The 24,604-nt window shown below is 40.6% G+C and overlaps 1 protein-coding gene and 1 long non-coding RNA gene across 6 annotated transcripts in view; one reads left to right on the plus strand and one right to left on the minus strand.

The window, feature by feature from the left end:
* Window positions 1-24,343, plus strand: part of LOC133404605 (choline transporter-like protein 2) — a 25,059-nt gene extending 716 nt beyond the window's left edge. The window contains exons 2-23 of one of the 5 annotated variants that reach the window (XM_061680656.1): window positions 189-389; window positions 7,453-7,501; window positions 7,579-7,652; window positions 8,410-8,494; window positions 10,769-10,853; window positions 10,922-11,032; window positions 11,345-11,411; window positions 11,495-11,621; window positions 13,679-13,762; window positions 13,874-13,986; window positions 14,116-14,247; window positions 14,328-14,427; window positions 17,188-17,280; window positions 17,392-17,479; window positions 17,553-17,815; window positions 17,887-17,981; window positions 18,450-18,553; window positions 18,623-18,696; window positions 19,097-19,167; window positions 19,235-19,323; window positions 19,773-19,857; window positions 20,041-21,152. In XM_061680656.1, the coding sequence (XP_061536640.1) occupies window positions 7,592-7,652; window positions 8,410-8,494; window positions 10,769-10,853; window positions 10,922-11,032; window positions 11,345-11,411; window positions 11,495-11,621; window positions 13,679-13,762; window positions 13,874-13,986; window positions 14,116-14,247; window positions 14,328-14,427; window positions 17,188-17,280; window positions 17,392-17,479; window positions 17,553-17,815; window positions 17,887-17,981; window positions 18,450-18,553; window positions 18,623-18,696; window positions 19,097-19,167; window positions 19,235-19,323; window positions 19,773-19,857; window positions 20,041-20,429 (2,316 nt within the window). In that variant the 5' untranslated portion in view covers window positions 189-389; window positions 7,453-7,501; window positions 7,579-7,591 and the 3' untranslated portion in view covers window positions 20,430-21,152. Of the gene's footprint in view, window positions 1-188; window positions 390-5,221; window positions 5,383-7,452; window positions 7,502-7,578; window positions 7,653-8,409; window positions 8,495-10,768; window positions 10,854-10,921; window positions 11,033-11,344; window positions 11,412-11,494; window positions 11,622-13,678; window positions 13,763-13,873; window positions 13,987-14,115; window positions 14,248-14,327; window positions 14,428-17,187; window positions 17,281-17,391; window positions 17,480-17,552; window positions 17,816-17,886; window positions 17,982-18,449; window positions 18,554-18,622; window positions 18,697-19,096; window positions 19,168-19,234; window positions 19,324-19,772; window positions 19,858-20,040; window positions 21,153-21,213; window positions 21,315-24,273 lie in introns of those variants that run through there. The other 4 variants (XM_061680658.1, XM_061680657.1, XM_061680654.1 and 1 more) reach the window with 4 other exon arrangements.
* On the minus strand, window positions 12,213-20,274 carry LOC133404609 (uncharacterized). The gene is made up of 5 exons (XR_009768849.1): window positions 20,071-20,274; window positions 17,855-17,962; window positions 14,133-14,212; window positions 13,865-14,022; window positions 12,213-12,705 (listed from the first exon to the last, which is right to left on the minus strand). It is a non-coding gene; the product is annotated as an uncharacterized LOC133404609 (long non-coding RNA).
* Window positions 24,344-24,604: the final 261 nt, after the last annotated feature.

A 24,604-nucleotide genomic window follows, 5' to 3' on the forward strand; every position in this document is an offset into this window, starting at 1 on the left:
TTCAAGTGGTTGGTTTGGCGGAACCCTTTTATGTTAATGCCCTGCCACAATTTGTATGTATTTTATGTATACATTTACAAGGCAGGCGGGGAAGTGCACACTCTTTCTGAATAGTTACCACTTGTATGTATTTTTATGTATACATTTACAAGTCAGGCAGATAACTGCATGCTCTTTCTGAGGGGCAGTGATCCGGTGCCCTTGCCCCTCCCCTTGGGACTGGTCAGGGCTCTTCGGTCGGGCTTGGGGCCTCCCTGGGTCCTGGGTGGTCGGTGGCGTCCCCCTGTTTGGGTCCCCTGCTGGATGGGCTCACCCTTCCTCGATATGCCGGCTCAGCAACTCCGTACACCAGTCGACGAACATGCATGTGATATGGTGTTCATTCACTTGTAAGTTCGATAGAAACACTATAGACTTGAATTACTTGTGCTGGGATCACTTATAACAACACAGGTTATAATAACATATCAACTCACAGGTTCTTACAGGTGTTTAGACACTAAAAAGAGAATCCCACCGCAGCACTCGACAGTAGCACTGCCTTGCTCATTTTCCCACATCCTGTCCAACCGTTTTCTGTCGTCTCTTATCTGGTTCTCTTGGTAAGTTGTTACATGTCCTCACCTCGCCTCATCCGTGCTTGTAAACAACTGAGCCTTTTCAAATTCAAAATGAGAATATTTGGAAACAATAATGTTAATCAGTTTCAACATGTACTGTATGCAAGTGAATTCCTGAAAAGGAATTGTCATTTATCAATGTATTCTGTTTTTATTTAGCGTTTCCACAACATCCCAACTTCATTGGAATTGGGTTTTGTAAAATGGACTGGAAATATTACATAGTTTTAAAAATTTTAGGAAAATAAAAATCCAGAAAATGTGGTGTGCATTTCTATTCAGCACCCTTGTGTCAACCTACATTTCACTGCAATTGCAGCTGCAAGTCTTTTGGAGTATGTTTCTTCCAGCTTTGCAAATCTGGGCATTGAATTGTTTGCCCATTCTTCTTTGCAAAATATATAATATACATTCACATTATATTCCCAAAAGTATTTGCTCACCTGCCTTGACTCACATATGAATTTGAGTGACATCCCATTCCTAATCCATAGGGTTTAATATGACCTCAGTCCACCCTCTGCAATTATAACATCTTCAACTCTTCTGGAAAGGCTTTCCACAAGGTTTAGGAGTGTGATTATGGGAATTTATGACCCTTTTTCCAGAAGCAGATTTGTGAGGTTACACACTGATGTTGGACGAGAAGGCCTGGCTCTCAGTCTCCGCAGTAATTCATCCAAAAGTGTTCTATATAGTGTTGACGTTAGGATTGTGCAGGCCAGTCAAGTTCATCCACATCAAACGCTCTCATCGGTGTCTTTATGAATCTTGATTTGTGCACTGATGCACAGTCATGTTGGAACAGGAAGGGAGCATCTCCAAACTGTTCCCACAAAGTGAGAAATGTGCAAAATATTCACCCCCGAGATCTAGTAAAAGGAACTCTGAATGCTTCAGCACACCAACAGATTTTGGACAGTCAACATGTCTGTGGATTAGTGCACAAAGCAAGGGCCACCAAATCATGGATGACAGAAATTGAAAAACACCAAACCCCAATTTGCGCTCAGTGGGACTGGCAGCGCCTCTCGCATGGCAGCAGTCGCCCATTGGTTTAAGAATGTGGGTGTGAATGTGAGGCCTTGTAAAGCGCATTCATGGAAGATGAATGAATGAATGAAATATCCATCCATCCCTCCATCCATGTTCTTTACCGCTTATCTTCACTAGGGTCGCGGGCTGCTGGTGCCTATCCCTGCTATCTTCGGGCGGGGTACACCCTGAAATGTTCGCCAGCCAATCACAGGGCACATAGAAACAAACAACCCTTCGCACTCACATTCACACCTACGGGCCATTTAGAGTCTTCAATAAACCTACCATGCATATTTTTGGGATGTGGGAGGAAACCGGAGTGCCCGGAGAAAACCCACGCTGGCACGGGGAGAACATGCAAACTCCACACAGGCGGGGCTGGGATTTAAACCCCAGTCCCCAGAACTGTGAGGCTGATGTGCTAACCAGTCGGCCTGAATGAAGTATAACAAAGAAAATATAACAAATAAATAAATAACTTTTCCTTGCAGATAATACAAAATACAGTCGAACCTTGATAAAACAGACCCCGATATAAAGGATATCAGATAAAATGGAACGTCAGGACTGAGCAATGTGTCCAAAAATAGTTTCCACTAGTTATTTAAACTGTTGTTGAAAAAGTCTGTTAGTTCCAGAATTGGCTGCGTTTGTTGACTGGCAATGTGGCGCAATGCAGGTCCATAATGGGACTGACGTATTTCCGGGTCACAGATATACAATATGATGAGACGTGCCTACGTAGCGGTCATGTTGAATGTGGGGCATTGACGTGGCGGCCATGTCATGATGGTTAACTCTATTGCCTATTGTGCCGTAGAGCGCAGCAAGAGAGAGAGCGGCATGGCGACAGTGTTAACTCTGAGGAATACAATGAGGTCTGGAACGTGCCGTTTTTGGTACAGTAACAGTTTTTTTTTCAAGCCTTTGGCAACGGATTTGGAACTAGGAAGCACACTAATTCCTTGCGGCTCATGAAAGCGACTCACTTATGAGTGCTGTACGTCACCAATGTCACCATGGCCAAGTACACCGGGGTGGTAAGTTTGGATAATATGTGAAACTTTCAAACATTTCCCAGCTTTTTAAAATATTTATTTCCAATAACCTTGTTCGGTACTGGGCGTTTTAGGCCATGAACAAAAACAGCAAAATATAAATTTTAGTACTGTACCCCTTAAGATGCCTGTATCAGATGATATTACGAGTAGACTGATGTTCTGTTCTCACTCTTGAGAGAAGGGAGAAGACTGTCAGAAGAAGACTGTCAGGCTCCACTTCTCAAGAAGGGAGAAGATATAATAAACAATAATAATCCATACCAAACAACAACTTTAAGACACATTTTTACATATGAAAATACTGTGTACCAAAATATTTGTATTTTACAGCCTCTCGGCCAGTGCTTCTCAAATGTTTTACCCCAATACCAGGGGGAAAAAATACTACGTAATGACCAACACTGAAATACAGCAGCATAAAATGAGGCACAGGTTTTATTCCTAAAAAGTATATTTAATATTGTAAATCACTGTAACATTATGCACAGTTGGAATGTTAACACTGTGCTTAAATATAGAAAATAAAAAACCCTTTACATAGTAATTAAATGAAGATGTATTGCACATACAGCGCCACCAGAAAGTATTCACACCCCTTAACTTTTTCCACATTTTGCTATGTTACAGACTTATTCTAAAGCTGATTTGAGTAAAGTTTTAAAAAAAAAAAGAAAAAAATCATCCAATCATAAGATGGAGCAATATACTATATCTATCCGCCATGAAGGCACGTCGCTTAGCCAGCCTGCTACAGCTATCTAGTTTTCCATTCATACCTGTTATAACATTACGTTAAACACATAACCTGTGTCCTAACGCTAATGAATTCAACATTGTTAGCCTTACGCTAATGTTAAAGATTACAGCTAATGTTCAAGTTTACAGCTATAAACAAGCAGCTCGCTAACGTTGATGTCAATATTAGCAGCTAACGAGCCAAATAGCTTACCGAGATGACTGCCTCTTCGTCAGAAATTTAATTGACCACAACAAGCTTCCGTGTTAAGGCTGCCGCACACCGTGTGACACAGCTGAACCCGATTAAACAGTCATGCACTGTGCAGGGTTTGGCAACTGTTTTCATGAATGGCCGATCAGTCTGCCATTGGTGTTACTGTGATTAGAAATTTGAATCACCAGTGCACACCGTTGCAGTTTACAGCCAATCAAAATGCACATAAGCTTTCCCTCATGCTGAAATTACATTTCCGTGTTTGCAGCGAGCCGCGCCGCCTCAAGCCATATAAATAGTATATAAAGCTTCAAATAATTGTGTTTTACATCAATACGTAACTATACTCAAAATCTATAATGTGCCTGTAGATGAAAAAGCAAAGCATTGTGACCAAAATGTACGTTGTACATGAGTGGTACATACCTCGCTGGGTACGTTCAAATGAATGGAGTCAGCTCCCACGTCCTCTCTCTTGAGCAACCCACTTTTCCTTAACTATTACTCTTTTTATGGTTTCATAAATGTGATAAAGTACATTATTCTCTCTATACAACATCAAACGCCGATACAGGCTCGCTATTCACAGCGTCCATATATTTAATCGCACATTGTTGTGGGGCTGCATTGGCAATTCTTATTTTTATATGATGGTTTGGTCCAATCAGGTTCGACCGCAGTGTGCGGCAGGCTTTAGATGGTCGTGCATCACTGTCATGCTGCCGCGAAAGGCAAGTTATTTCTCGAAGGTTACATCACGACTGACCCGGATTACCACCACTGTGCATGTGCCTCAAGGGCGGAAATGCATTAACACAACTAGCTTTTGGATCCAAACATACACGACGGCTGCGCAAAACAACGTCCCCAGAGTAAACAAGATTGTGTCGACTGTGATGTCTTAACTCTCGGATCCATCGGTGAATGAAGACATTGCATCTGATCACAAAATTTGCATCAAAATTCAAAATATCAGTCAATCCAATTTAGCTGATCTGCTCCGTGCAAAAGTCTAGGTTAATATCTCTCAAACATTCATAATCAAGCTCTTAAAGTCCCTAACAGTCTTTGTTACTTCTGTAGGTAGTTTATTATAAGTTTGAGAGTTGTTGGTGGAGTACTGTTAGAGATGTCCTAACTGCTTATCATTTTAAACAATGCATTGCTTTGACTTCTAGATAATTTTCAGTGGACTCCTTTTTACATCAAGGTGATAAATAGAAGTTTAGGAAAAGGGTTTGAGTGTCACTCACATGTGACAAATAGATGTCTGAGGCGAGCTAATCATCATCAACGTACACTGTCATCAGACCTATATGATGAGAGTAAACAGTCACCAGTGTTATTATGATACGTTAGTGGCCTTGACATGACAACGTCTCAGTAAAATACTTTTTGCTTTGTGACCAATCACCTCAATAAAGACCTTTATTTCCCTCATGGAGCAAGTAAGACAAAGTCCTTGCCTCAGCACTACTGTTTATGCCGAAATTCGTTGGGACATATCTTTCAAAGGAAAGGGAAGTGCATGTGCTTATTTAACAGTGAAAGGCCAAAGTGAAGAGTGTGAGGTCCCAGAAGTGAGCCCTCACACATGAAACACACAAGCAGATAACACCTGCCCAACACAGCACAAGAAGGAAGTGCGACAGCGTTCAAGTCACTAAGTGGAAGAGAACTGATGACATCATGTTACAGTTCAAAAAACGAGGTATAGCTGTGCATTTGCTTTTGTGTGTACGAGTACTGGACCTTGTTGATGATAATTTAACATTATTGGCAGATAAGGTACAGTCATGTGACTGGTGGGACAGTCGGAATCTTGTTAATGCGTCAAGTTAATGCGTTAATCTGTGCTACTGATTCCTTTTGTTATACATAGGTGACACAGTTGGCTGGGCTGATGTCTCTCCTGTGCTTTGGTGAAGATGTTGCCATGTTCCCTGTCTCGTGCAATCAGCACAGGGACTACTAAGGGAGCCATTTTGTGTGTTGCTAGGCACGACAGTTTGGCAAAGGAACCCCTTTCTTTTCTGTGAATATTGTCTATACAGTGGTACCTCGAGATACGAGTGACCTGACTTATGCAGTTTTCGAGATACGAGCCGTCGATTGGCCGAGGTTTTGCTTTGACTTGCCACCACAAACTTGAGCAGGGGCCTGTAATAGTGCATACTGCGTAGCTGTTAGCTAATAAGCTAATTAGGCACTAGGAGCTATCACAAGCTAATTGAATAGCAGAATCTTTGCCCAGTGTATCTCATACGATGTGTATTTTATGCCAAGATAGGGCGTGTTGTTGTTATTAATATTATTATTATTTTTATTAGTGTCAAGGCTAGCCCTATTTTGGGTCATTCACCAAATGGCCTTCCTTTTTCAAGGTCTAAAAAGTTAGCTCAAAATACATAAGGGTACTTTCCAGAATTTGGTCATGGCCCAACACCAAAGTACTCGACCCAGACTCGCTATTCAGTGCAAGTTGCTGTGAGAGGGACACACACACACACACACACGGTGCATTTAAAGGTACAGGCACGCAAATGAAACTTCAGTTTGTTTGCATGTGTGAGACTTTTGCTTGATTACACTTCATAAAACCAGTTAATATCTTTACATTCTCTTCTATTATGTTATTATGACTATATTTTAAAATATATTGCCAGTTGTCTTTTTTAAAAACGTTTTAAAAAATGGTGGCGTCTTTCGGAGGATTGGAACAGATTAATTGCATTTCCGTTCATTTTAATGGGGAAATATGTTTTGAGATATGAGGGTTTTTTTTTTTTTAGATAAAAGTTTTTTTTTTTTTTAGATAAAAGCATGGTCATGGAGCTATTTAAACTTATCGGAATCAAAATCATCTTTATTTTCCAAGTATGTCAAAAACACTGGGAATTTGTCTCCGGTAGTTGGAGCTGCTCTTGTACGACAATAGTCAATTGACAGAGAATAGGTTTGAGACATAAAACATAAAAACACAGTCACTAAGCAATAAAATGTTACCAGTATATGTGGTAATGCTGGTGCAAATCTCAAGGTACCACTGTATATGGACTTGCACAGTGGATACAGCATAACACTACGATTATTTCCATCCATCCATTTTCTGAGCCGCTTATCCTCACTAGGGTCGCGGGCGTTCTGGAGCCTATCCCAGCTGCCATCGGGCAGGAGGCGGGGTACACCCTGAACTGGTTGCCAGCCAATCGCAGGGCACATACAAACCGACGACCATTCGCACTCACAGTCATGCCTACGGGCAATTTAGAGTCTCCAATTAATGCATGTTTTTGGGATGTGGGAGGAAACCGGAGTGCCCGGAGAAAACCCACGCAGGCACGGGGAGAACATGCAAACTCCACACAGTCGGGGCCGGGGATTGAACCCGGGTCCTCAGAACTGTGAGGCTGATGCTCTAACCAGTCGGCCACCGTGCCGCCACTACGATTATTTTACAAAGAAAATTTTTTTTTCTCTGTGATCATGCTTATTGGACTGCTGCCAATAATTCTGGTTTATGATGTACAGTGGAACCTTGATTAGGTATTTTACTAACATTTTCAAAATATCTGTATATCAAAATAAATAATATCATAGAAGAGGGATAAACATAAATCGAGCATTAGTTTGTAAGGATCAGGTAAGTATTAAGGATTCTAAGACACTTTTTACGTCACAAATTGGCCCAAATTTTCTTGCCCAGAACAACGTAAATCATTAGGAAATTTCCAGTGTAAAAACATGAGACAGTGATGAGCGTGTTTTCTTTCAATTTTAGGAGAGGTTAGGCAGTTTGACCCAAACTTCAAGGGGCCGCTTCACAACAGGTATAATGTCACTTTCAATCAGTGCGTCCGCATTTTATTTAAAAATAACTATTAACGACATTCTCTCTTGTTCTCAGGGGATGCACGGATATGATCTGCTGTTTTCTCTTCATCGTTGCTTTGTTGGGCTACTTTGTTGTGGGAATTATCGGTAAGAATGACGAGTTATTAATGCGATATATAAAGTTGGCGAAACACTATTGTGACATTCTTGCCTTTTTCCTGCATGACTCCTGTTGCCATGTTTCATCTTACTTCCAGAGTTTATAATCACAGTCCATATTCAGTGCAAAACAACATCCAATTAGTCGCACCAGCGTATCCTAGTGAAATCCAATACAAGAACTGTATCACAGGTTCTACCTCTACAAAGATTAAAATTTCCAGAGTTGTGGGTGTTTTCAATGGTGTAAAACTGCACTGACTTGTCCCTAATGTATTGACCCTCTCATGTAACTACATAAGGTAAGCAAGATATAGTGTTAGAAACAGCTCTATGCAGTACAGTTCTACACCACAGCATAGTTGTTGCTGCGACCATCAGGGACTGCCACAGCGAGTCATTTGTATGATTTGTTTGGCACAAGTTTTATCCCAGATTCTGGATGCAATCCACCCATTGTTTATCCTGGGAATGGCAGTAGCTGGGATTTTGGGCACTGGCCGGATACCGAACCCATACCCCATAATAAACATATTATTAAATGATTAAGTCTCTGTCAGTGTCAATCACAAATAGGCGAGATTGTTGAAATTGCTATGACTTGGTTTGGATTTAGATCTGGAAGTGTTCCTAATGTGAACAGTAAAGTGTGATACACGTGTTGGAATGAATAGAACTTACTAGTGTATGTTTCTGTACGTCCTAATTTGTTCTGAATAATAATTGTATTTGTCTTTCCATAAAGCCTGGTCTCAGGGTGATCCCCGAAAAATCCTCCATCCCACAGACAGCAGAGGGAACTTCTGTGGGCAAAAAGGAACAGCCCAAGAGTGAGTCATTGGGCATTAATAGCATAATGTAATGGTGCAGTAAATAATGTACAACCCCAATTCCAATGAAGTTGGGATGTGTTAAACATAAATAAAAACAGAATACAATGATTTGCAAATCATGTTCAACCTATATTTAATTGAATAGAATACAAAGACACAATATTTAATGTTCAAACTGATAAACTTAATTGTTTTTAGCAAATAGTCATTAACTTGGAATTTTATGGCTGCAACACGTTCCCAAAAAGCTGGGACAGGGTCTTGTTGACCACTGTGTTACATCACATTTTCTTTTAACAACATTCAATAAACGTTTGTGAACTGAGGACACTAATTGTTGAAGCTTTGTAGGTGGAATTCTTTTCCATTCTTGCTTCAACAGTCCGTGGTCTCCGTTGTCGTATTTTACGCTTCATAATGCACCACAGGCGGCACGGTGGCCGACTGGTTAGAGCGTCAGCCTCGCAGTTCTGAGGACCCGGGTTCAATCCCCGGCCCCGCCTGTGTGGAGTTTGCATGTTCTCCCCGTGCCTGCGTGGGTTTTCTCTGGGCACTCCGGTTTCCTCCCACATCCCAAAAACATGCATTAATTGGAGACTCTAAATTGCCTGTAGGAAAGACTGTGAGTGCGAATGGTTGTTTGTTTCTATGTGCCCTGCGATTGGCTGGCAACCAGTTCAGGGTGTACCCCGCCTCCTGCCCGATGACAGCTGGGATAGGCTCCAGCACGCCCGCGACCCTAGTGAGGAGAAGCGGCTCAGAAAATGGATGGATGGATGGATAATGCGCCACACATTTTTAATGGGAGACAGGTCTGGACTTCAGGCAGGCCAGTCTAGTACCCGCACTCTTTTACTATGAAGCCACGCTGTTGTAACACGTGCAGAATGTGGTTTGGCATTGTCTTGCTGAAATAAGCAGCGGTGTCCATGAAAAAGACGTTGCTTGGATGGCAGCATATGTTTCTCCAAAACCTGTATGAACCTTTCAGCATTAACGGTGCCTTCACAGATGTGTAAATTACCCATGCCATTGGCACTAACACATCCCCATACTATCACAGATGATGGCGTATGAACTTTGCATCCATGCCAGAGTAGAATCTGCTCCATTTGCACACTGATTGAAGAGTATCTGTAACATTTGCACAACCAACATTGTCCCAGATTATCGCACTACTCGTCACTTTAAACCGCATACACTCCTTGAAGTCTCAGCGCCCTTTGCACAATGGTCATTCCACTGGACTATTACAATATTAGTCATTCGCACTGCTCTACGTGCTAGAGGACTCTGCATCTTTTTGCACAATTGTTTTTTGTCAATGTCTTTATGTCTCCAAAGTGTTCTGTAAATTGACTGTCTGTTGTACTAGAGCGGCTCCAACTACCGGAGACAAATTCCTTGTGTGTTTTGGACATATTTGGCAAATAAAGATGATTCTAATGATTCTGATAACAGTCCGGGGGGTTCTTTTCCTCTTTGGCCCGGAGGACACGACGTCCACAATTTCCAAAAACAGTTTGAAATGTGGACTTGTCGGACTGCAGAACACTTTTCATCAGACCATCTTAGATGAGCTCGGGCCCAGAGAAGCCGGCGGCATTTCTGGGTGTTGTTGATAAATGGCTTTTGATTTGCATAGTAGAGTTTCAAGTTGCACTTACGGGTGTAATGCCAAATTGTATTTACTGACATTGGTTTTCTGAAGTGTTCCTGAGCCCACGTGGTGATATCCTTTACACATTGATGTCAGTTTTTAATGCAGTGCCGCCTGAGGGATCAAAGGTCACGGGCATTCAATGTTGGTTTTCGGCCTTGCCGCTTACATGCAGTGATTTCTCCAGATTCTCTGAACCTTTTGATGATGATATGGACCGTAGATGATGATGACGTTGAGGAACATTGTCTTTAAACTGTTTGACTATTTTCTCACGCACTTGTTCACAAAGAGGTGAACCTCGCCCCATCTTTGCTTGTGAATGACTGAGAAATTCAGGGAAGCTCCTTTTATACCCAATCATGGCACCCACCTGTTCACCTGTGGGATGTTCCAAACAAACTTATTTGGAATGTGTTGCAGCCATAAAATTCTAATTTAATGATTATTTGCTAAAAACAATAAAGTTTATCAGTTTTAACATTAAATATCTTGTCTTTGTAGTGTATTCAAGTAAATATAGGTTGAAAATGATTTGCAAATCATTGTATTCTGTTTTTATTTATTTTTAACACAACGGTTGTATGTTGATGTCCTCTCTTTTCATATAGGAACAAGCCTCTTCTGTTTTACTTCAATATCCTGAAGTGTGCCAGTCCGTTAGTGCTAGTTGAGCTCCAGTGTCCCACCACACAGGTCAGCTACAAGAGACTTCTTTTTTAATTGTTATAATTGTTTTCTAACCGTTATGTCACCTGTTCCAGATATGTGTAGAAAAATGTCCTCACAAACATCTCACGTTGGACAAAATCAAGAATAGTAGAAAAGAAGACCGTGTCTATTACGAAAAGTATTGCAAGGAAGGATTCTCTCAGGTACAACATGCACTTAAATATTGTGTTGTGCATTACATTTATTTCCATTGCAGTGCGATGTACAAAGAAATTATACTTGGTTCATACTTGGTTAAAGATCTGTGTGTGGTTTGTTTGTGAAATGAGCTTTAATGTAATGGCTATTGTGATAACAGCCCCAAGGGAGCACATTCGCATTATTAGATCTAGTAGTTACCATGACATGCCTTTCTCAGTATTTACACACAGTTTTGATATTTTTATAAACTGATTCTGTGTATTAAATATCGTTTCAAAATTCATTCGAGGGCTATCTTATTTTTTTCCATTCAGGCTGATGCCACTGCTGACATCTGGAAGAAAGGCACATGCCCTTACATGCTCATGCCCAGCAGAGCCTGTAAGTGAGAGGCATGTCTCATCTTAGGAATGCTTAAACAAGTGTTGTCACAAAACAATTTTTGTTATGCGCCCCTTTTGCAGTCACGCGCCGCTGCCTTCCATCTCTGTCAACACAAAAGGGAGGCGTCGTGACGGTGGGCAATGAGACCGTTATTGAAACTAGCGAGGGAAAAACCGTTGAAGCCGAAGATGTACTTGATGCTACCAAGTGAGTTCCAATCAAGGTTTTTAAAGTATCACATGCTTGGGGGTTGAACAACCTCAGATTTGTTTTGTAGTGTATGCAAATGTGGTAATAGTCAAGTCGACGTCGATTAATGGATGATGTAGTAGATATTTTCTCAACTCGCTGTGCGCGTCAATGTAAAAAAATTAAATAAAAATGCTGTGCAAAGGCTTCCTCACTCAATCTCTCCCTGTGTCTGCTCCAATATGGCTCAAAAGTCCCCCTCCCCACCCCTGACACATTCATCCAATCACATTCAGGTATGTTCCAGGTACAATTGAAACCTAACCCTAACTATAACAACAACTCATGTAACAAACTACACTAAGAATAGTGGAAAGCTAAGCTGTCAAATGTTACGTCCGTATTTTGTTACAGAAATCACTCAACGCTGATTCGTATCACCGATTTTTCCGGATACTGGGGGGGAAAAAATCCAGCGTCCGACATTAGCGCCAGTATGGTGCTGTGTTCGGCCACTGTGACGAGAATTTGGTGAAATAAAAACTATATTGTTTTTTAAAAAAAGATTGTGTTTAAAAAAAAAAAGAGGAAAAAAATGCTTGGGTTCATGCTGTTTTATTATGAAACAAAATAGAGTGCTGAGTTTTAATTGACTTTTAAAATCTGATTAATCTGGTTTAATAGACTTGGCTGGTTTTTTTTTTTTCAACCAAGGTGGAAAACAGAATTGATAAAGGCGAATAAATCCATAGAGACAGATATTCTTGACAATGGCACATCAAAATCTCATGTACTTTGATTCAGGCTGCAACTGCGTCCGCCATTACAAGGTTGATGCAATAAAAACATTGAAATAGCAAATGTTGAAGCCATAATTTATTAACAATTACAATTATAGACTAATGATTATGTTGGGCATTTGAACAGTATGCATAATTATTTTTATCCCATTGCATAATATACTGTAAAAACTCAGTGGTAACGTTCTTGACAACATTTGGAAAATAATGGAAATTCACTGCGATTGGCTGGCAACCAGTTCAGGGTGCACCCCGCCTCCTGCCCGATGACACCTGGGATCGGCTCCAGCACGTCCGTGACCCTAGTGAGGAGAAGTGGCTCAGAAAATGGATGGATGGATGGAAATTCAGAAAAATTTGGACAAATGGTTATGGAAGTGAATTTCTATAGTTTGGCAGCTCTGGTATGAAAAGAAAAAAATGAAGGACTAGGCAATGTTTTTCAATGTATTTTAGCAAACCTTCGTTTGTGTGACTGTTGTTGCAAGAGTTACACAACTTCCGATTGTCCCTAAAGGTATCAATGAGTCCGTGGTGGGGCAGTGCGTGCGTGAGTCTGCTCAAACTGACTGTGTGCTCCTTGGCTTTAGCCGGCAAAACGGGAGAACAGGCGGCAATTTGACACATTACGCGTTCATTTTGACAATAAAGAGGTTATTCCTCGACCATGTGTTCCCTCAGTGTCATTGTGTAAGCAGACGCTACAGTATATTGTCTTTTTACTGTTACAGCCAGGAGAGCGTTTGGTGGTGGTTACAGCTCGTCAGCTAGCGTTAGCATTAGCTTTTTCAGACAAGCATAAAGACAGCACTCTTATATTTCAGGATTGGCTTGCATATTTTGCCGGTGACCTTGATACTTGTCTCGTTTTTGTAAACTATTCATACAAATTAAGACACTCTAGCTCTCTTGCTGAGAGGACCATTCCCCCTCCTCAGCGGAGTTGTTAATGAGAATTACAAAACCACATGATTGGCGATTAAACAACGTCACGCTCTAACCGTCGATGCAGGGTCGTAAGTCAATGTGTCGAATAATCGACAAATTGGTTCAACCTCTATCACATGCTGATGTATTGTATTTATGTCGCCAATAGCCGAACTGTTCTGTGTAGTCGTAACTCATAAGATTAAGTCAATGCCTTGCAATGTGCCTCTGTCAGAAGTGGTCAGTTCCCAAGAAACTACAACTATTAACATAGTGCTAAATTTACTTTACACTGTGCAACCGGTTTTAAAATGTAATTCAATTGGAATTAATTTGGTTTTGTTACAGGAAGTCCAACATGGTTCTTGAAGCTCGCCATTCGGCCATGAAAATCTTTGAGGACTACACTCAGTCGTGGCACTATATAATGATGTAAGAACATGTGAATTATACACAAAGAAAATTCTGTTGGGCTGCATGTTTAAATGCAAATGTTGTTTGCCGTGACCCTCATATTTGTTCGCTTTGCTTTACCATCTCTAGAGGTCTGCTAGTAGCCATGCTTATCAGCTGGCTCTTCATAGTCTTGCTGCGCTTCCTGGCAGGCATCATGGTTTGGGTCATGATTGTCCTGGTCCTTATTGTCATAGCATACGGTAAATCTCCTTATGCCTTGCCTGTAGAGAATGTGGCTTCAAACAGCATATGCACCTCAGTTACCATGGTTACACTTTTATGTAGCACAGGGAACATTGAAAGGGACTAAATATTGGGTGTGTTCTTAGGTACTCTGCATTGTTACCTTGAGTATGAAAATCTGATTGGAGACCCTGGTGCTGATGCGACGATCAGTGATCTGGGCGTGCAGACCGACATCTCGATCTACCTTGAGATCAGACAAACCTGGCTGGCATTCAGTATGCTCCAAAATGCTCCGCACACACTCACTCACCTAAATAGTGAGTTGAGTCTATTTTAATTCCTGCCACTTTTGCAGCGATCACCCTCGCCAGTGTGGAGTTCCTCATCATCGTGCTTCTCATCTTCCTCAGGAAGAGGATCCTAATTGCTATTGCCCTCATTAAAGAGTCCAGCAGGTCAGCCTCATTTCTCTATTACATGTTGCAATTTTACGACACTATTTTTATATTCATTCATCCATTTACACAAAGTTGACCAGTTACGTCTTGCAACCACTAACCATCACTATGTTAACACTCAGTTTTGACTTTCGGAGAGTAATAGCAAAGTAATGCACAAAATACGCACAGTACATACACAATCTGTCCAAAATAAGAATGCGGATAAGGTAATACTTTAGAGTGAGAACGGTGTTTGAGTGGCTGATGGTGACTTGGAAGAAACAACAGTGTCTAAAACCAATTTATTTCAACACCACTTGACACTACAATAATACTTGAATACCTCCATTACAGTGTTAGTGTTAGTGTCAAATCGAACCCTCAGCCAAGCGAAACATATTTATAATCAGGATAACATAATTATGGGCTTGCTGTAGAGCAAACACTGCCACTAACATCTGCTGCTGGCTGTCGCAAGTGATCATTGAATGAGCTACTCTTGATCTATGATAAATGATTGTATTCTGTTTTTATTTATGTTTAACACAACGTCCCAACTTCATTGGAATTGGGGTTGTACATCTGTGGAAAGAGCTGAAACATGTCGTCTGGGGAAAGCCCCTCTCAAACCTGAGACTACTGGACCAGTTTGCTCATGAGTTGGCCAAAATACTTGCAGAGAGGTCCTGAAGTCTCATTGAAAGTTATAAAAATCATTTGATTGTAGTGATTGCCTCAAAAGGTTCCATCCATACATACATCTTCAGTACCGCTTATCCTGCCCAGGGTCGTGGGGCGCTCGAGCCTATCTCAGCTGACTCTGGGCAAAAGGCGGACTACACCCTGAATTGGTAGCCAGTTAGTCGCAGGGAGACTCAAAAGGTTGTGAAACAAAATATGAAGTTAAGGTGGATATGTTACTAAATGTAGAAAAACGGCTGCTATTTTCTTTATTTTGTTTTGTACCCAGAAATAGGGTACCTGAATTTAGCAAAGGTCAACCAAAATCGCGTTTTCTCATTGCTTCGCGCAAGTTAATATTTGTTATTTTCAAATTACGTTGTTGGGAAATTTTTCAATTCATTGAGATTTTCTGTGGTTCTGAGAAATTTTAAAATACTCCCTGATTTTGGCCTCGAAAATCACATGCTAATAAGATTTGGTAACGATACAAAACTATATGGTGGCAATTTACTATTTTTTTTTTGAAGTAATTCTGGTGATCATGTTTACTCAGTTTGATCATCAAAATGAAATGCTCAGAAGGCTCGAGCAGACGTTTCCGTCTCAAATGAGAAACATCTGGGCATTTTTCTACCAAAGAGTCAGGGTTTCGGTTTTACATTTCTGAATGATTTACCTTCATTTCTGGCCAGAAAATCTTGGAAAGATTTCGACAAAATGATATAAAATCCTTAATCCTTATCCTATTTTTATAAACGAGGGCTCTTTTTTTTTTATATACAATATGTCATCTATTTTGATGCAAAGGTATTTTGAAAATTTTAGTAACATACCTAGTTAAGGGTACCATAATTTTTGTCCAGGCCTGTTTCATGAGTTGGTTCTTTTAAAGAATTCTGTTGAACCACAATTAGAGAGCAATTTCTGATTTTGATTGCTTAATTTTCATTCAATTTTTAATCAGGTTGAGGTTATTTCTGTGACCCCTCTGGGTTTTTCTTTCATTACAGAGCGGTACCAACAATTTTATCCATGTGTATCTAATATTGTTAGCTTATCAACTGTCAGCATGTTAGCATTTGAGCTATTCTCTTTTCAAAATATAGTGACTGATCACGGGGCAGAATGAAAATGCTCATCAATCTGCCTCAGTGTCTTCTCCACTCAGGTTACTGTATTGGTACGTTAGCATGACAACAGTTATCATGTTAGCATTTGAGCTAATCTCCTTTTAAAATGATACCTGACCACAGGGCACATCGAAAGTCCTGATCAATCTGCCTCAGCGCTTTCTCTACTCAAGTTGCCATCTTGCTATATGTTAGCATACCAAATGTTAGTATTTTTAGCAACTGTCAATCAAAATGTGTCTTTTTTAAGACTTTTCAATTTGTTGAGGTCAAAGTTTAAACTAGTTCTATCATGTAAGTAAAACCCTAAACATAACAAAACGTACCTGTGAACTTCATTCATAATTTCATTTTCAGGGCATTGAATTGATCGCAACTGGAGTGTTCTTATCAAAACGTGCGTAGGATTCTGACTAAAAATGGACTAACGTGCAAAAGCTGAAAATGGCCTATGACCAAAATTCTATCAAATCGTGCTGACGGACACTGGCACACCTGAAGGGAATTTACCTTGATAAGTTAACGAGAAAGAATTGGGCCCATCGACAATGTTATTGCTACTACAATGAAAAAAAAACTGAAGAATGTACTGAAAATAATTGTATTTTTGAAAAGAGCGGAAATTACGCCAGTTTACCACATTTTAATAATGTACAACCAATGATCAAAGTAAGCACTTTTTTTCAGTTTGGTGGCGTAATGTGCTAATCGAGAGAGCGGCTTGGCTGAGAGACTGAACCCGAAAAGCACTGTTCAGTCTTATATTGCAAATAAGATACAACACGTGAACAAATAAGTGGTTCAATGTGTCCTTCGTTTATTCCTGTTGGGAATAGCGGTCGTTAAGCGCAGGTAGGATGCAGCCAACCATGCCCCGCCCCTCCCCTTCCCCATGCACGTCCAAACGCATATTACGCACACCTGTGTTACACTATTCTTTTTTTTTCTGAATTATTTTCAGGGCTATTGGATACCTGACATCAGCATTATTTTACCCACTGCTGACTTTTTTCCTCCTGTCAGTGGTAATCGCTTACTGGGCGGTCACTGCAGTGTATCCTTTCACTTCAGATGATGATCAGGGATGATGCAGACAAAAGATAGTAAACAAAGACTGATTCTTTGTACACTGTGGTTTCATCATCTTAACATCTTTGCCATTCAGTTATCTCGCCACATCCAGTAAGGAAGTGTACAAAGTGTCCTCCCCCACTGACTGTCCAAAATACCTTCTCAAGACCTGTGATCCTAAGGTGATGAACTAAATCTGCGCCTCATCACATCTTCATGTTTCTTGTATGACGTTCACTTATTGTATCTCTACAGACATTCAACACATCCGATGTGCTTTCTGAGTGTCCTGATGCTGAGTGTAACTTTGCCTTCTATGGCGGGGAGTCCCTGTACCACAAATACCTCATCGTATTCCAGTTTTACAACGTATTCCTCTTTTTCTGGTGCACTAACTTTGTGACGGCTCTGGGACAGGTAACTCTGGCTGGCGCTTTTGCCTCATATTATTGGGCCTTTAAAAAGCCTGACGATTTGCCCGCCTACCCTGTCTTCTCCTCCCTGGGACGAGCCATCAGGTTAGAAAATGGATTTGTGAAGTTGATCGTCTTACTTACATAGCTATTTTTTAACTCTTCATCCTTGTCAGGTATCACACGGGCTCTGTAGCGTTTGGCTCGCTGATCCTATCTGTGATCCAGATCATCAGGGTTCTTCTGGAGTACCTGGATCACAAGATGCAAGGTAATATTCAAAGCAACTAGACACTTGAATATTTAACTACTTTTACACATGTCGTGTAAGCAGCCATGTTTCCTGACTGCAAAACTTCACCCCAATGAAAAATGCCCAAAAGTAGTCATTTTAATACATTTTCGCTACTTGACATAAAGTACCAAACTGAACCAAATTCTACTACTTAACGGAAAAGGGAATTTGGTTTTATACGGTATTATATAACAATTGGTTACTGTAGGTAGTGCTTCACAAAGTTAACTTTTTTTTTTGGAGCTTGCGTGGGATAAATTCCCACTCAATACATTCTTCACAATGGACCCATGTTTGACTTGTCATAGGGTCATAGCAAAATAGTATATATATATATATATATATATATATATATATATGTATATATATGTATATATATATATTTTAAAAAATGGAACAATGAATTACTCCAGCCAAAATGCTTCCTTGGTGATTATCCTCCAGGTGCTCAAAACAAGTATACTAAATTCCTGCTGAACTGCATGAAATGTTTATTCTGGTGTCTGGAGACATGCATCAAGTTCCTGAACAGAAATGCTTATATAATGGTGAGTTTCTGCAAGTACAGATAAGCTGAGCGATGTCATTATACTAAAACTGTGATACTATGTCTGAAGATTGCCATCTATGGGAAAAATTTCTGCACATCAGCTCAAGACGCCTTCATGCTTCTGTTGAGGAACATTGTCAGGTTGGAAATGAATAGATTACATACTTTATATATTATATTTTACAAGCTTTTGCACTCACTGGAGACTTCTAAAATGCTGCCTTTGCAAGTATTATAATGCTCTGTTGGCAATATAAAAATATTAGAAAACGAATGTACATTTTGATACAGCTCTTATCCATCCATTTTCTATATGACTTTTCCTTATTAGGGTTGCGGGTTAGCTGGAGCCTAACCCAGCTGCCTTTGCACAAGTGGTGGAGCACACTTGGACTGATTTGCAGTCAATCACACTGCACATAATAGACAAACATTCACACCTTTGCACAGTTTTAGAGTCTTCAGTGAACCTAACATGGATGTTTTTTAGACAGTGGATCAAGGCAATTTACTCTCATGCGTTGTGCCTGTTTCAAAACAGGGTGGCTGTCTTGGACAAAGTGACTGACTTCCTCTTGCTCCTTGGGAAACTGCTCATTGTTGGAGTTATTGGTAAGCTATCGCTCACAAAGGTATAGTAAATGAAATGTGTAGTTGTACGAACTTTTTTTCTGCACAGGAATCTTCTCTTTCTTCTTTTTTACTGGAAGAATCAAATCTGCTGAGTACACCCATCCTTCTTTGAACTACTACTGGGTGCCAATACTGGTGAGAAAGACATTTGTATAAAGAGCATTCACAGCAAAGACATCTACCAAAGCTTTAACATTTTTCAATTATGAGTGTGAGGACGGACAATCGAAGATTTTGAGTATTTTGTTCAAAGCAGAGAATACTTTTTTTATTTTTTTCCCATAGAAACAATAAAGTGTATGTACCAGTAATAGTTTGTTTTTTTAATGTGTTGAAGCATTCCTAAATGTCATTTCAGCACCACTGATAATAGTAGTAATGATAATGCATTATTTGCTAACATTGTCTAACAAAGAAATATGTACTGTACTACTTTATTGAAAATCTTTTCAAGAAGTCAGAATATAACACAAACCGTTGCTACTGCAAGTCCCAGCAGCTTTTTTGAATACTTTTTTAACAGGTTTTCTGAATAGTATCAGTGGTGCAGAATGCTTAATGTAGGATTTTTATTCTCCAATTAGACGATGACAGTTGGAGCCTACCTCATTGCCCATGGCTTCTTCAGTGTGTACGCTATGTGTGTGGACACGCTCTTCCTCTGCTTCTGTGAGTACTGAGTACTTTTTATTGGCATGGTCTCATTCCTTATTGTACTAGATCTCTTCTTGTTTCTTGCTTTGTTTCTGACTCTCCTCATCTTTTTCTCCCCTTTAATTTGACTTCATTTTTATTTTCCAATGTATTTTCATTATTTTCCTTGAACCGAATTAAACCGTACTCACTGAAAAGGTGAGGACTTGGAAAGAAATGACGGCTCACCTGGAAGGCCTTACTTCATGTCCCCCGAGCTGCATGATCTCATCGGCTTAGCAAATAGGTCTGAGGGAGATGGAGACGATGCAGACTCTCCAAATCAAGAAGATATGGGGGAGGAGGGAACTCTTCAACTGGAAGAAGGCGGAGTTGAACTAAAGGTGCAGTCTGATGTCTCGCAGTGGAACGAGGAAGAGGAGCCTCTACGGGGCAATTCTGTAGAAGCAAAGGAGACCAAGGAGCAGTCAGTCAGTGAAGGCAAGGCGGTCGAAGAGAGAGAAGCAGTGGTGATAGTGGTGCTAAAGCAGGAGGAAAATGTGGGGGCAGCAGCACCTCCAAGTGACGAGACAGAGAATAAAATGTAGAAAAGAAGCAGAAGAATCCAAGGGAAAACATGGTGCTTCTGCTACTTGGAGAATGAAAGAACCTCAGTGATTATGTGGGCTTAAAAAACTGGGCAGTAAGATTTGTGAACTGGAGGAAGTTGTCCCTCAAATCCTGAGGCCCAGTGTGTCTTATGTGGCTTGAAAAATGCCGTTGTGTTGGTGTTAGAACCGTGTTGGTTTTGACATGTTGAGAAAGTGCTTACCTTGTCTGATCACTGTCACTGAAATACTGTACGTTTTCAATTAATGCACTACACAACCTCTCCGATCTGTGTTTGCATTTCAGTTTGACACGCATCTTTGTAAATTATTTTTCACAATACCAGGTTACACGCAAATTTGATATCCTGTATATTTGATCTTTCTGCAGCCGTGTCTACAATGTTCCCGGCTTTAATCTTGTAAAGAGACCCTTACCATGTATTACCACCTATTTGCCTTGGTATATTGGACTTGCATTAATTAGCTGCTGTGATTTGTAGCTCTATGATGCAGCCATTGTGACATCTGCCTTTCTCTGTCCTTATCCATCTTAACGTGCTGCATGATGTTGCCATGGCCTTCTAAAGCAATCTATAAACTAATTCTTTTGTAGTTTTGTCACCTTGCTGAAATGTATGCTGACATTCCATATTTATTGGATTTTGTTCTTAATTAAAGAAAAACTGTTCATGTCAGTCATGGTAGCAACTAAAAGGTGGAAGCAGGTGAGTTTGGGTCTGAGCTTTGGAATAGACTCAATCCATTTTCTATGTATCCTCAGGTATCTGCACAAGTCATTTTGGGGGCACGTGCAAGCCAAAAGGCTGTTACTTGGATGATTTTTCAATTGTCACTTTTTATGTGTGTAGTTAACATCCATTCTCACAAGAACTCAAATGCTCCTCAGATAACTCGGAATTGACCGGGATTAGGGATTGTTCAAAGAATCCCACATATAGCCAGGGCATTTGAGCTTTCAAGACCAACAGAATATTGTGTTCTGTTCAGTGGTGGAAATTGGCAATGTGGGAAGGGTATAAGCACCTGAACACTTAAACGAAATAGATTTAGAAACAACATGAGTATAATGCAGTGCAGTTCTACACCAGAAACTCACAAATTGTTTTGCAGAGGTTACAAAAGTACAAAAAAATTGTATTTGAACCAAACAGACCAAGACAAGCAGGACAATGAATGAATGAATGAAAAAAAATTGCGATGTGAAATCAGGCTTGAAAATGGTCAAGAATTGAGAGAATCTTTCGGCTTGCAGGCGCTGAGGGCGCGTCACCGAATGCAAATGCATGCTTGTTTTCACGGCTCCCTAAGCAGGGAGAAAATTACCAGCGACGGACATTGCACACACACTTCACGGGCTGCTTCACGGCAGAGACACTGTAGCCTACACTTCAGGGAAGATGTATTTTTTGAGTGGTTGTGTGCATAGTTTTGATAGCTAATTGCACACTATACTGGTAGGAATGGGTCAAGTTAATGGATGAGAAAATGGTAATTCTGCCGAATGGCCACTGCATGGAATAGGGGCGCTTAGTGTTTATTTTGTGGGGGAGGGCCTCATGCTGGAAAGTACACAACTAACTTGCATGGTGCTTGGACTCCGGGGTAAAAAATCTCTGAATCGATCAATTCTAACGGGATGATCAGGACTGAATTGAGAACCGGCCATCTAGACTACACTTTGTACTTTGTATTAACAGCTTGGTATCTGCTAAATTAGCTTATGATTACAACTGAAAAGATACCTATCTTGTTGTGTATTTTCAGATACAGTACACTGAGAATTTTTGAATGACAGAAGCTGGTGGTTAGGCTGGCACTAGACACAATGCATTCGCCACAAATCATTCAAACAATGTCAAACAATTCTCTTAAAGGTCCCCTTCCATCAAAATCCCATTTTTCTACTGTTTCATGCATAACAGGTCAAAAGGATTCTGAGACTTGGTTTAAGTTTGGCATCTATGAGGTTTTTCTATTGAATGCAAAAGACGATAAACTCATAAGGCTTGCCAAACTTGATAAATAAAATAAAGTAGAAGATACTGTATATACACCATGAAAAACTTATACAGGCTCGCTGTTCAGGGCAGCTATATATTCAATCACTCAAAGGGTGCGTCGGCAACTCCAATTTTTATGCGATGGTCCAGTCCAATCGGGTTCGACCGCATCGCGCGGTGTGCATCACGCCAAAGAGATTGAATGATACAAATGCAAAACCCCAATAGTCCGACACCATGATTATATCACCAATAGGCAATCAGAGCAAAGTTGTTTTCCATATTTACATTGAGAAGATGAGTAATCCAATCAGAGCAAAGCTCTACAGCACTACTTTATGAAAGAACAATCCAGTCGTCTCAACTGCCAGACGAAAAAGACCCAGTAGAACAGCTTGAAAAAGGACATTGTGGGCATTTTCAACCCAAATCATCTTGCAAACCCGATAAAAGGGCATCAAATATTATAAAATTAAAACGGATGGAAGGGGACCTTTAAATATGGCCATGGATGGGGACCATCTTGCTTCTCCATTCTGTTGCCATTACCGTTAATGCTCCGTGGTTCACATTCCTCTATTGGCTGTCATAAGCTGTGGCCGGCAGTTCCGTTGTTGGAGATTGGGTGGTGCTTTGCACCCCTCTTTCTCTCTCTCTCTCTCTCTCTTTCTTTCTCTCTCTCTCTCTCTCTCTCTCTCTCTCTCTCTCTCTCTCTCTCTCTCTCTCTCTCTTCCCAGTGATCAGCACAACTTCGACCGCAATCGCATCGTGACATTGGCCACTGTCCTTTTCTTTTTCTTTTTTTTCAGCTTTAAGACCCCAAGATCAGAACCGTTGTCTACTTTGACAAGGGAGTACAAATCATAGTAGTCCCACAGGTTTTCAGAAAAATAATATACTCGAGTATAGTCCAGATACCTGAAAATTAGAGTAAGCAAATTTATTTATATAGCGCAGTTCATACACAAGGTAATGTGCTTTACATGATTTAAAGCATTAAAAAACAAAGACAAAATCCATCCATCCATTTTCTGAGCCGCTTCCCCTCACTAGGGTCGCGGGCATGCTGGAGCCTAACCCAGCTGTCATCGGGCAGGAGGCTGGGTACACCCTGAACTGGTTGCCAGCCAATCGCAGGGCACATAGTCACGCACTCACAGTCATGCCTACAGGCAATTTAGAGTCTCCAATTAATGCATGTTTTTTTGGGATGTGGGAGGAAACCGGAGTGCCCAGAGAAAACCCACGCAGGCATGGGGAGAACATGCAAACTCCACACAGGCGGGGCCGGGGATTGAACCCAGGTCCTCAGAACTGTGAGGCTGACGCTCGAACCAGTCGGCCACCGTACCGCCACAAAGACAAAATACAGCTTAGAAATACTTAAAACAAATGAAAAAATAAAAATACAACTAAAACAGTGTACAGTGCAAGAAAGATAATTTAAAAGGGGAAATGCTCTAAAAAACATGAGGAAAATAAGTTTTTAACCTGGACTTATAAACATTCACACTTGGAGCTGACATCACTTCTGTTAGCAATTTATTCCATTTGTGTGCAGCACAATAGCTAAATGCTGCTTCACCATGTTTGCTTTGGACTCTGTGCTCCAATGTTTGACCTGAGTCTGTCGATCTCAGAGCCCTACTGGGTTTATATACATTAGCATTTTTTTCCATGTAGTCAGGACCTAAACCGTTTAGTGATTTATAGACCAGTGGGCGAACTTTAAAATCTATTCTAAAGCTGACTGGGAGCCAGTGTAATGACTTTAGAATTGGAGAAATATGTTCTCAGTCTGACCTCTTTGTTCTCGTCAGAACCCGATCTGCAGCATTCTGAATGAGTTGCAGCTGCTTCATGCTCCTTTGGAGGAGTCCAGTCAGACGCTATTACAATAGTAAGTCTACTTGATATAAAAGCATTGATGAGGTTCTCTTGGTCCGCTTGGCACATGCAAGCCTTCACTCTGGATACGTTCTTCAGATGGTAGAAGGCAGTTTTAGTAATTGATTTGACTATCAGTACACCAAGGTTTTGAACTTGGTCTTTGGTATTTAAAGAGAGTGACACTAGGTATTTATTGACAGCAATCCTCTTTTCTTTATCTTTACTCCCAAAAACAATTCTCTCAGTTTTGTTATGGTTTAA

Source organism: Phycodurus eques, chromosome 6 (genome assembly GCF_024500275.1).
Source record: "Phycodurus eques isolate BA_2022a chromosome 6, UOR_Pequ_1.1, whole genome shotgun sequence".
Lineage (NCBI taxonomy): Eukaryota > Metazoa > Chordata > Actinopteri > Syngnathiformes > Syngnathidae > Phycodurus > Phycodurus eques.